The sequence below is a fragment of the Dipodomys merriami genome, unplaced genomic scaffold, assembly GCF_024711535.1.
Source record: "Dipodomys merriami isolate MVZ:Mamm:240054 unplaced genomic scaffold, mDipMer1.0.p SCAF_121, whole genome shotgun sequence".
Lineage (NCBI taxonomy): Eukaryota > Metazoa > Chordata > Mammalia > Rodentia > Heteromyidae > Dipodomys > Dipodomys merriami.
In genome coordinates, this window is record NW_027202505.1 from 1,615,251 (window position 1) to 1,626,886 (window position 11,636).

The window sequence follows — 11,636 nt, forward strand, 5'->3', positions numbered from 1 at the left end:
AATTGGAAGTTGGGTAAGATTAAGAGAAAATCAGAGATTGGACCGGAGTGGGCGGAACTGAGTCAGGGCCGTGAGAATTGGAACTAGAATAGGGGTTGCCGGGAAGGAATGGGCTCAGGAATAGGACTGTCAGAGACAGAAGAGAATTGGCTGGGAGTCCCACCATAGGGGGTGATGACGCCTGAGGAAGGAGCCAGCTAAACAACTGTGGTCAATTTGGGCCTAGTGAACAGGGCCACTGAGGACATAGGGATAGGAGAACTCCAGAACCCCGGGCTCTTCCATGAAGACCTCCAGGATTAGCCTAGCACCTTTTCCTCCCCACCCAAGAGCTGGCTAGCTTAGTCAGCAGTGGAGATGGTGTGTCCAGAAGGTGGCAAGATGAAGTGGAGTCATATGGGCCCTTTACCCTTTCTCTGTGAAGGTGGCGCTAGATGGCAAAGAAGCTGCATTAACCCAGACAAATAACACGTTTATTTCACAACAACGGAAAGATGGGTGAGGGTGGAAGTTGGGGCCACAGGTGCACAACTGTACACAGTCACCATCAACAGCCCACTTCTCACACTGAAGGTGCAGCCTGGACTGTGTTGCCTCTAAGTCAACAGGCAGCAAAAAGGTGAGTGCAGAAGGGCTCTGAACACCAAGGCCCCTGGAAGGCTAAGAGGTACAGCTCCAGCTATCCCAGGAAAAACAGCAATAAATAAGAGCAGGGCATGGCCCCACCCACCAGATCATCTAGTCACCCATCTTCACTTTGGAGGTCTGAAAAAGAAGAATGGGAGAAATCAGACAGGGGTAGAAGACCATTGATAAGACAGTGAACAAGACCTGACCCAGCAAGTCTGTAACCCAATAGACAGACAATAAATGATGACCAGACAGCAGACAAATGAACAAGGACAGCCAGATAAGAGTGTGGAACAGATAGATGGAGCGAAGTGGCATATAGTGTCAAGTCAACCCAGTCAAGCACCTCATCATTTGGCCCCTCAAGCTGATCCTTTAGGTCATAATACAGACTGTCTTGACAATCATGTCAGACACAGATACAGGCCTTGAGAGAAACCACTGACATAAACAAGATCCCAACCCAATCCAGACCACAAAGACATCATCTGTATTTCCAGAGTCAGCAGCAGACAGGAAAAGGACAACAGATAAAAACAGAAAGAGGGTCTAAATGAGAGAAACACACAGCAACAAAGACAAAAACAAGGAGAAACAGGAGACTGGAATGAGGTGGTGGAAGCTGTTATGGGTAGAGAGGGAAGAACTTTCAATTCCTCTGTAAGGAGGGTAAGGCTGAAAGCGGGGGTAAGGACAAAGACTCCCCAATGGGATTTGGCACCTGAAGGATTGCGACGATGACCCCAAAGAGGCCGATGGCACTGCCAAAGATCTCCACGATGAGAACTTTTACAAAGAGGCTGGGGTTCTGTGCGTCGGCCAGGGCGGCCCCACTGCCCACGATACCCACGCAGACTCCACAGAAGAGGTTAGACAGACCCACTGTGAGGCCAGCCCCAAACATGGAGTAGCCTAGGGATAGAGAGTTGCTCACTGAGACCAAGCCACATATAGGAGGGATGAAGACAGGGCCCAACATGGACTAATAGGACCAATCCCACCCCAACTCTGCAAAGCAGACCAAATAGCTGAGAGAGTATCAAAATGGGAGTCCAAGCTGGGAGGCAGGAGCTCTTTAGCTCTTTAGCAGGAATGAAGGCCCAGCTTTTCACCTTTAGACACCCACCCACCTACTCACCTGCGTGGTAGTTTCGATAGCCAATAGCTTTGGGGTCAGTAGCACTGAAAGGCTAGGGGAGGGCAGGCAAAAAAAAAAAAAAAATCAGAAACCATCCCTTATGCACCCACTTCCCCTCCCTGCAATCTCTACACAATGTGTAGAACACTGGAATGGATAACCACCCCTCACCCTGGTTTTCCTTACCTCAGCCATGTTGCTAATGACAATCGCCATAATAATGCCATAGATAGCCACAGCCTCACAGAATATGATGCTGGCAGTGGTAAAGGTGGGTGAAGAAGAGAAGAGAAAAATATAAAAAAACAGCCTCCTGAAAGTCTTCAACCTTTCTTCTACTCACATCCCACCCTGTTGAGAGACTCATCAGAAGCAGTATGCCATCAAATCAAACACAGTTCTTCCTCCACCAAGGGCCCTTACCTGACCAGGTTCTTGGTCTTGATCCTGGGGGCTTTCACCCCTCCGCCAATGATGGAGGAACCAGTAATATAGATACCCCTGGTGGAAGGAGAAGCAATTAAGGAAAGGCTAAGACACTGCCCCGTGGATGACTAAGAACCAAATGATACCATTTGCAATGACTCAGCCCCTCCCCCCAAGTCCACCATCCCAACACTCACCAGGCTGCCCCAACCACAGACAAGGAGATTGCTAGGCCAATGCCCAAGTTCGACCACATGAAGGGGGAAGTCTCAGTCAGGAACCTGGTGTCGAAAAGGGAAGAATAACTCAGCTCTTGTTGGAAAGGGGACACAAACCCCACCAGCTCACATGCTGCAAAGATAGCTTTCAATCTCCTGAAGGCCCATGGTGTGGGGCAGGGGCTCAGATCACAGCGAGAAGCAGCTGTTAGGGAATCCACTCCCTGCCCTCCCTTACCATGCCACATCGAAGCGGAAGCCCAAGTCAAAAATGGTGTAGCAGATTCCTGCAGCAGTGAGAAAAAGGATGAGGGACTGCTCTCGGGAGAAGCTCCCCAACCTAGAGATGGACTGTCCAGTTGGCGACCATCTAATCTACATTCAAGACAAGGAAGTGCTCGGGCTAGCCCCCCAGTGAAACACATCCTTCTGCTCAGTCCTCCGTTTTTCTGCCACTCCCTCTAACATAGTTTCCCTCAATGTCACAAAGACCCTTCACAGACGCGTTGGGCAGGTCTGAAAACCCTGGAGGCCAGGAGGGAGCAGTAAGTGTGGGCCAGACTCTGCCAGACCCCACCGGATCCCGCCGGCGCCGCTGTTTACCCAACATGCTGTGAGGAATGACAAGGGGGAGAGGGACGGTGTAAACGAAGGAAAAGGGGAACCAGAGCGGCCGGCTGAGACCCAAGCAGGCTGGTCGCGAGCAAGGAAAGGGACGGAAGCAGTAAGATGCTATGACAGGACCCGTGGCTCCCACCTGCCACCGCCCGAACCTGGCCTCCACAGCGGTCGGGGGCTCCAGCAGGTGGAAGGCAGGTCCGGGAGGCCAGGAGAGAGGCGCCGGGGCCTGCTGTTCCTGCAACCGCAGCCCCGGGGCCTCTAACCGGTCGGCTCGCCCCGCCGCTGCCCGCGCCCGCCCGGGCCCGGCCTCACCCACGACAGCCATGCAGGCCCAGAAGGCCACGAAGACCCCGGAATACAGCAGCACTAGCCCCGACATGGTGGCAACGACGGCGGGGGTAGGACTGGTGCAGCCAGAGCTAACCCGAGTCCCTGCGTCCACCTTCCACCCGCAGTCTACACACCCGCCCGCAGCGTCACCTGACGTTCCCACGTGACTCCGCCGTACCACGTGACCTCCAATGAGCCCCTGCGTGCTGCGTTGCTATCGGGCTAGAGCTTGGCGGCGGCGTCCGACAGGCGCAGAGCATTGTGGTACTTGTAGTTCCGCCTCAGGGGCGGTTCTGGCACCCTCTTGCCAGGTTCCAGCTCCTGTGGGTTTCTGGTCACCAACGTCCTTTTCAGTGTTGGGCTGTTTCTTCTGTGCGCAGCCTATTGCCTGGCTAACCCCAGCTGGTTCTCAGTTCTTCCCTTCCCTAACCTATTGGCAGCTGTGTTGGCACCCAACTGTATCTATCCCTAGTATGTACTGTTAACAGTAGTGATCTCCGTGTGTCAGCTCTGAGTTCCCATTATGCCCCGTGATCCTTGTAAGGCCCTGTCACTCCTAGCTGAAATGCCCGAGCATTCCCATTTCACTTACAAAAGACAAAATCTTAACATTCGGCCGAGTGCTAGTGGTTCACACCTGTAATCCTAGCTGCTCATGAAGCTGAGAACTGAGGATCGCGGCTCAAAGCCAGCCGGGGCAGGAAAGTCCACAAGACTCTGACCTCCAGTTAACCACCAGAAAACAGTAAGTGGCGCTGTGGCTCTGGTGGTAGAGGGCTAGCCTTGAGCTGAAGAGCTCAGGGGCAGTGCCAAGAGTTCAAGCCCCATGACCAACAACAACAAAAACAAAAAAAAACAAGATTCTACCTATATAGCGTCCCATGCTCCCACCCAGGGTGGGAGTGAAGGTGGGGTACTTTGGGGTGAGTTGGGGCACTGTGGGGTGATCTGGGGCTGGAACCCAGGAATTCTGGCATGCTAGGCAAGCATTCACCACTGAGTTGCCTCCCTGGGCCCCTAATACTCCACTCTCTATGGCTGCCCTCTTGCCTCGGCTCCTGTTATCATACCCTACTTGTCCTTGCATCTGTTCTCTCTGCATCTGGTTTTTTCTCTGTAACTTCTAGTCTCTGCTCACTTTCAAAGGCTTTATCTGACCATCCTATTTAATACTGTAATGTCCATCTCCTTGAACACTCCTTTTCTGCCCAGCTTTGTATTTCCTTGGATGGCTTACTTACCACAACTGGCTATACTAAATATTGTATTCTGTCTACCTCCCCTGAAAGAATGTAAGCACTGACACAGTGGGTCCTCAATACATTTGAAGAACATGATTGATGCCCACTTTGTTCCAGTTTCCACAGTTAGTACACAGCTTTGCCTCTACCATTAGACAAAGTCAGGGAATTAGATCTGGACAATGCTAGTATATAAGAAGATTCTCAAGAAAAACAGAAGAATCAGTCAGTTTTTTCACTTCACTTTCTCAACTTTTATGGTCTAGCAATTCTTTTCTTTTTTTTTGGTCCGGTTGTGGGCCTGAACTCTGGGCCTGGGCGCTGTCCCTCAGCTCTTCAGCTCAAGGCTAGCGCTCTACCACTTGAGCCACAGTGCCACTTCCGGCTTTTTTCTTTTTTCTTATGTGGTGCTGAGGAATCGAACCCAGGGCCTCAGGCATGCAAGGCAAGCGCTCTACCACTGAGCCACCTTCCCAGCCCTAGCAATTCTTTCTTTCTTTATTTTATTTTAAATTTTGGTCAGTCGTGGAGCCTGAACTCTGGGTCTAGGCACTGTCCCTCAGCTCTAGCACTCTACCACTTGAGCCACAGTGCCGCTTGCAGTTTTTTTTCTGCTTATGTGGTGCTGAGGAATTGAACCCAGGGCCTCATGCATGCGAGGCAAGCACTCTACCACTGAGCCACTTTCCCAGCCCACAATTCCACTTTACTTAAAGCACCCACCATGTCAGTTGATGGATGCCTGTAATTAAGCCCAAATGCTTTTTATTGTTTTGGGTTTGTTTTTTTTCCCCCTGGCAATTATTATTATTTTTGTTGGCTGAGGGGCCTGAACTCTGGACTTGGGTGCTGTCCCTAAACTCTTCAGCCCAAGGCGAGTGCTCTTCCACTTGAGCCACAGCACCACTTCTGGTTTTCTGGTGTTTAGTTGGAGATGAGAGTCTCACAAACTTTCCTCGCCTGGCTAACTTTGAACTGTAATCCTTAGATCTCAGCCTCCTGAGTAGCTAGGACTACAGGTGTGAGCCACTGGTGCCTGGCTCTCCTGGCAATTATTTTTTACTCTACAAGAACCATCTTAGCCTTGCCTGAGTCTTCATCAAATGCCTGCTATGAGATCCACCTACACCTGGGATTCCCTCTTCACAGATAATACTGTTTCACTAGTTGGTCACTGCCTATTTAATTCTCTCTCTCTTATTTTTTGATTGGTCATGGGGCTTGAATTCTGGGCCTGGGTGCTGTCCCTCAGCTCTTCAGCTCAAGTCTAGCACTCTACCACTTGAGCCACAGTGTTCTGGTTTTCTGAGTGGTTTTTTGGAGATAAAGAGTCTCACAGACCTGCCCCGGCTGGGTTTGAACCATGATCTTCAGATCTCAGCCTACTGAGTAGCTAGGATTACAGGCCTGAGCCACTGGCTCCCGGCTTAACTCACTTCTGAACCACATTAAGGCAGAAATCTAGTTAAATAAAATTCAAATCTCCACCCATAGGATCTGTACATGGCCTGACTATTGGATGAATAAAAAGAAACAGGAGAAAAAGTATTTGGCTTATTTGAGTTTCTGTGATGTCCCTGGCAAAACAAGCTTTGAGTCAATGTAGACCAGCATTATCCAATAGAACTTTCCGTAACAGAGATGCCCGTTAGCTGTGCTGTCCCCTCATGCAGTTATTTGAGTACTTGAGATGTGATTAGTGTGACTGAGAAATAGAGGCTTTAATATATTTTATTGAAATTAAAATGGCCACATGTGTCTAGTGAATGTTATTCTGGACAGTGTAGTCCTAGACCAGTGGGAGATCAGTAGAGGCATAACTACTGCTGGTTATGTCCCTAAAAAGGACATTCCCATTGTCTGGAGACACTACCCAGACTAAAATGTCAACAGTGCTTAGGTTGTGAAATCTTGCTTTGAACCATCTAACACATCTGTCCCTTAACAAGGGCAGATGGTCACCTGTAGATGAAGAACTGTGTGTGACTGGCTAAAGGTCTTATGTTGTGCTCACAACAGATGGGCCCAGAAGGCCTCTGGGAAACCCCTAAGCCCTTTTCCCCATCAAACAACGCATTTACTGAGCCAATATGAGATAAGGCTCTCAGTACCAGGAGGAGAGGACATGGATTCTGTTTTCAATGAGGGACCATTGACATCTCTCCATTCAGGCTCCTTCAAGGATCTTGGAGCATTAAAGATCCCTACAGAGACTCTTAAGTTTGTGTGTCTGGTCTACAGTATCAACTGCTTCCCTCATTCTCATAGGCAATGGCAATCCCTCGTCTTCCACTCACAGCTTCTGTCACAGGAGTCTGACCCAGGCATGGCTCCAGGCCCTGCCAGCTCCGGGAATTAAGGAATGAGGCTGTAGAGAGAGGGAGCATAGTCTAAGTCAGCTGGACTTGGGGAAGAGCCCAGCAGGTGGTGGAGAGCTGTACACTTACCTGCAGGGCTGCTCTCAGCCAGCTGCAGTGAGGGCTGAGGGGTCAGAGCAGAGCATCCAGGATCATTTGATGACTTCCAAGAAGGTGGGGGTCGGAGCTCCCCAGAAATGAGTGACACATCTGGGGTGTCCCACAGCTCTGACTCAGGTGGTGGGAGGGGCACATGGAAAGGAGAGCCTGGAAGGGAGAAAAGAAATCAATACTGGTTCCCAGACTCTATATCCCAAGTTTCTATCAGGAGTGTCCCATCACTCACCAGGTAACAAGTCTGCATAATGTGTGAGGTATGGAGCCAGGCCTGGAGGTGGCCAAGCAGGGTTGCAGGCAGCCTCCAACTCACATGGTGTCAATATAGGCCGGAAGAAGCTCTCAGAAGGATACGGGGCTAGGGCACCCAGAGGACATGCCAATAGCACAAAGACATCCATCTCAGGGAAGTTGGCAAGTTTGGCAGGGGTGGGCCGTCCCAGGGCCAACACATAACTACGTTTGCCTGCAGCCTGAGTCAGGTTCCTCAAGTGTGCCAGTGCTTCACGGTGTCGGGCCACACCCAATGTGCCTACCAGCAGCCCTACCACACGGGCATCTCTGGCCCTCTCTACCAGATACCGTCTTCGTGCTCTTAGCCGTCCAGCCCGAGCACTCTCATCCTGTATCTGTCCTGTGTCTGGGCAGCAGGAAGAGAAGGGCTTCCCTGGTGCCCACCCTAAAAGCAGCCTGCTCAGGTCTGGGTCAAGATCAGGGTGGGCCTCAGAACCCCCCACATAGAAAGCACCATATTCTTCCAGTCTCCTCCCTGGGGCTAGAGGAAAGTGACGCCCAAAACACTCCAGAGGCTCAGACTCTGGATTGGAAGACTCAACTGGCAGATGAAGAGCTGGACTAGAGACAAGCAGATCTTGATACTTTGGGCGCAGGAGAGTGGCCAAGGCCTCTGGAAGAAAAAAAGGAATGTAGTATCAGGGTTGAGGCTTAGAAAAATACAAGATCCCTTATCCCCAGGAGACTGGAAAATAAAGGCTAGGCCAACCCATGTCAAGAGCTCTACAGGAGTGTACTGAAATGGGGAATTTCACGGCCAATCTTTTCTTTCTATACAGGCATAATCTCTCACCCAGGGCATGGGCACAGGCTGGCTCGCTCAGCAGTACCACAGGTGCTGTGGGGTCTGGGTTCTGGACTTCAAAAGCCTTGGCACAGAGCTCCAAAGCCACAAAACGTTGACCAAGGATGAAGGCAACAGGCAGTGGTCGAGCTGGAGGGCTTAAACAGGCAGGGCCAAAGTGTACAAGGGCCTGAGCTCCAGCTTGCTCGGCACCCAGCACATCCACACAGCAGCTGCAGGAGAGATACCATCGTGAGATCTGTTCCCACCCCAGACAAGCTGTCACCAATGGGAACTATGGTCAGTGAGAGGAGTCACTGTCATTATCCTCACCGTCATCACCACCACCACCACGCTATTCATCATCATTACCATGTTATTGGAGGCAAACGCTAACTAACATAGCAGGGAAATCCCAAGCCTGGACTGCAGGCCTACCCCATTTATGCCCAAGTTCACACCTGCCATAGGCGGTATCGCCTAAAATGAACATCTTCGATCCAGTGGTCTCTTCTAATCGTGCAGCCACGGCTCCTGCATCTCCCAGTAGTTGGTCAGGGAACTGCAAGGCCACCTTTAAGCATAAGCCGTGGAGTCAGAAACAGCTTCTCCCACATCACAGAAAACCTCTGGGACTCCCCCCAACCCCTTCTCCACCCATACTAAGCCTTCAAAGATCCTAGAGGAGCCCTCGTCCTATCTTGTCCTCAGAAAATCTCCCCAAGATCCCGATCCTCTAGACGACACATACTCGGAGACGAACACCCCACCACACACATACCGTAAGTCGGCCCTTACCCGCTGACATTGCCGGTCTCGGACAAATCCAACAACTCTCTCCAGCTCGTACACTCGGTCGAGGTCCTCAGATGGAGTGAGCAATCCTGGGACGCCCGCCTCCCTCTGCAGGGCCACCTCTGCAGGGCTGCTGAACGTAGACTCCATTAGGCACAGCTTGCGTGTCCGGACTCAGCGGGAACAGTTTGGGGGAAGTTTTGTCTTAAAAATAGCTCTCAGAAGGGTAGGGGCAGAGATGTTTCGCTGAGGCACGGAAACATTCCCTTCAAACTCGTTTCTCCACCACACATGGGTTTGTGGGGCGATTACTTCCGGGTTTGAGGCGTGGCCTATGGCAGCCTCACCAATCCTAGGCTAGCACTGTTACTATCTTCCAATCATCGCCTAGCACAGAGAACCAATGAACAGCCTATGCTGAGGGCAGGTCGGAAGTGCCTAGGCGGGAGGCGTGATGCATACTGGGTGTTGTAGTTTCACTGGCTCCTGGCCCCCTCTCCCTCCTCTTCTAGAGTGCTTCTATCAGCCTGCTGCAGGCACTGGCACTCCCCTCCGGAACACCGGCCCCCTAAGTTACTACCCCAAGTTGAGTAGCGCCTACGTGCCGTTCATGTTAAGCAGCTGTGCACACACTACTTTTTTTTTTTTTTTTTGCCAGTCCTGGGGCTTGAACTCAGGGCCTGGGCACTGTCCCTGAGCTTCTTTGCTCAAGGCTAGCACTCTACCAGTTAAGCCACAGAGTCACTTCTGGCTTTTTCTGTTTATGTGGTATGGAGGAATGGAACCCAGGGCTTCATGCATGCAAGCACTGTACCACTATGCCACATTCCCAACCCACATTGTGTAATTTTTATCTCAGTACAAACTGCCTGGATCTGAAAATTGTGTTTGGCTACTTATGAGTCTTACAGGAATGTCTATGCCAATTTCCTTATCTGAAGAATAGGTGGTTTAACAACAGTACTTCCTGATGGGATTGTCTTGAGGGTTAAGTTTATTTATAATACATTGAGGTAGTTATTTACATCTCATTTGCTATTATTCTCAGTAGTCTGTCAATCAGGCATTGAGCAGTACTGTTCACCAGAGACAATTTTTATGAGTCCTGGGCTTGAATTCAGGGCCTGGGCTCTGTCTCTGAACTTTTTTGCACAAGGCTAGCATTCTACCACTTGAGCCATTTAGTGAAGTTCATTGGAAGCCTGAGCTGGCTTTGAATCATGATCCTCAGATCTCAGCCCCCTGAGTAGCTAGGATTACAGGCCTGGGCCACCAGCACCTGTTGAGACTACATTTCTAAGGGTTTTTTTTTTTTTGGGGGGGGGGTGTGTTTGTAAGAATCCTTAAGACAAGGAAACAGAATTGAAGACTCTACTTGTCTAGCAGTATACCATAGGTCTACATCCAACACAACAGGTCAGTGGCACAATAAACTTGAAAGTCAGTTCTTCTGATTTCAAAAGCTCTCATTTCCTACTTTATATACACTATATTTGCCATGGGAAGGGTAGGGGAGGTAGAAAACAGCTGGATGCCATGTATTAGAACTAAAGGACCAAAAGTATGTATATCTCTGCTTGCACAAAAGAGATGTAACATCTCTGCGTAGTACAGATGAAGAGTTGGGTGATAAGAGGATTGAAGGGAGGACAAGTTATAATAAAGTGACTGATGCTATCTGGTGCAGGAAGAAATTGAATGAGGAAGAATGGAGAACACAGAACTCATGCAGAGGTCAGCAGTGGCTCAAGTCTATAAGCCTAGCTACTCAGGAAGCTTAGATGTGAGAATTGAGGTTTGGAATCAACCAGGGCAGACAAATGGGACTAAAAAAAAAAAAAGTAAAGCAGTGCACAAGACCCTGAACTCAAGCCCCAGTATTAGAAAAAAAGTGGGGGAGGGGATGTGGGACATATAGACATAACCTCATCAAGGGACTCAAACCTCATGGGTCAGAATGGGGAGAACTGGGCCCTTCTCTCTAGATCTTACTGAGAAGGCTGTGGTGCTGGAGAGGGAGCCCAGATGTATCTATGGCTGAGGAGGCTGAAAGTGGGGCAATTCTGCTAAGAAGGAAGAGTAAACCAGCAGCTGCTGTCCCTGGTCCTAAGTGAGCCCTCATCATGTGCTATAGATACACAAACAATACTAGGTCCTGCCTTTGTTCTCCTTCAGAAGCTTGCAATGCCTTTTCCTCTCCCCTATACTTTTTTTCTAGCCGTTTTCAACCTTGTGTAAGTTGAGGTGCTACAAAACCTTACACTGGTCAGGTGCCAGTGGCTCATGCCTGTAATTCTAGCTATTCAGGAGGCTGAGATCTGATGATCATGGTTCAAAGCCAGCCCTGGGCAGAAAAGTCCATGAGAGTTTTTCTTATTTTGTGGTCGTGGGGACTGAACTCTGGTCCTGGGTGCTGTCCCTCAGCTCTTCAGCTCAAGGCTACCGCTCTACCACTTGAGCCACAGTGCTACTTCCTGGTTTTCGGAGTGGTTTATTAAAGTCTCACCAACTTTCCTGCCTTGGCTGGCTTTGAACTATGAGCTTCAGATCTCAGCCTACTGAGTAGCTAGGATTATAGGTGTGAGCCACCGACGCCTGATCCCTGAGACTGTTATCTTGAATAAACCACCAGAAAACCAGAAGTGGCTCTGTGGCTCAAAGTGGTAGAGGGTCAGCCTTGAGCTG

At 50.2% G+C, this 11,636-nt stretch overlaps 2 protein-coding genes across 2 annotated transcripts; both read right to left on the bottom strand.

Annotated features, from left to right (window-relative positions):
- Positions 1–451: 451 nt before the first annotated feature.
- Positions 452–3,507, bottom strand: LOC138823645 (V-type proton ATPase 21 kDa proteolipid subunit c''). Its single transcript, XM_070017091.1, has 8 exons — positions 3,346–3,507; positions 2,651–2,699; positions 2,392–2,475; positions 2,192–2,269; positions 1,955–2,024; positions 1,769–1,820; positions 1,352–1,542; positions 452–765 (listed from the first exon to the last, which is right to left on the bottom strand). The coding sequence occupies exons 1-8, from the start codon at positions 3,410–3,412 to the stop codon at positions 739–741; spliced, it is 618 nt and encodes a 205-aa protein (XP_069873192.1). The 5' UTR covers positions 3,413–3,507; the 3' UTR covers positions 452–738.
- Positions 3,508–3,583: 76 nt separating this feature from the next.
- LOC138823644 (2-(3-amino-3-carboxypropyl)histidine synthase subunit 2) lies at positions 3,584–9,258 on the bottom strand. The gene is made up of 6 exons (XM_070017090.1): positions 8,955–9,258; positions 8,618–8,730; positions 8,166–8,389; positions 7,308–7,985; positions 7,052–7,228; positions 3,584–6,972 (listed from the first exon to the last, which is right to left on the bottom strand). Exons 1-6 carry the CDS (start codon positions 9,099–9,101, stop codon positions 6,848–6,850), a joined length of 1,464 nt encoding a protein of 487 aa, XP_069873191.1. The 5' UTR covers positions 9,102–9,258; the 3' UTR covers positions 3,584–6,847.
- Between the last annotated feature and the right edge of the window lie 2,378 nt (positions 9,259–11,636).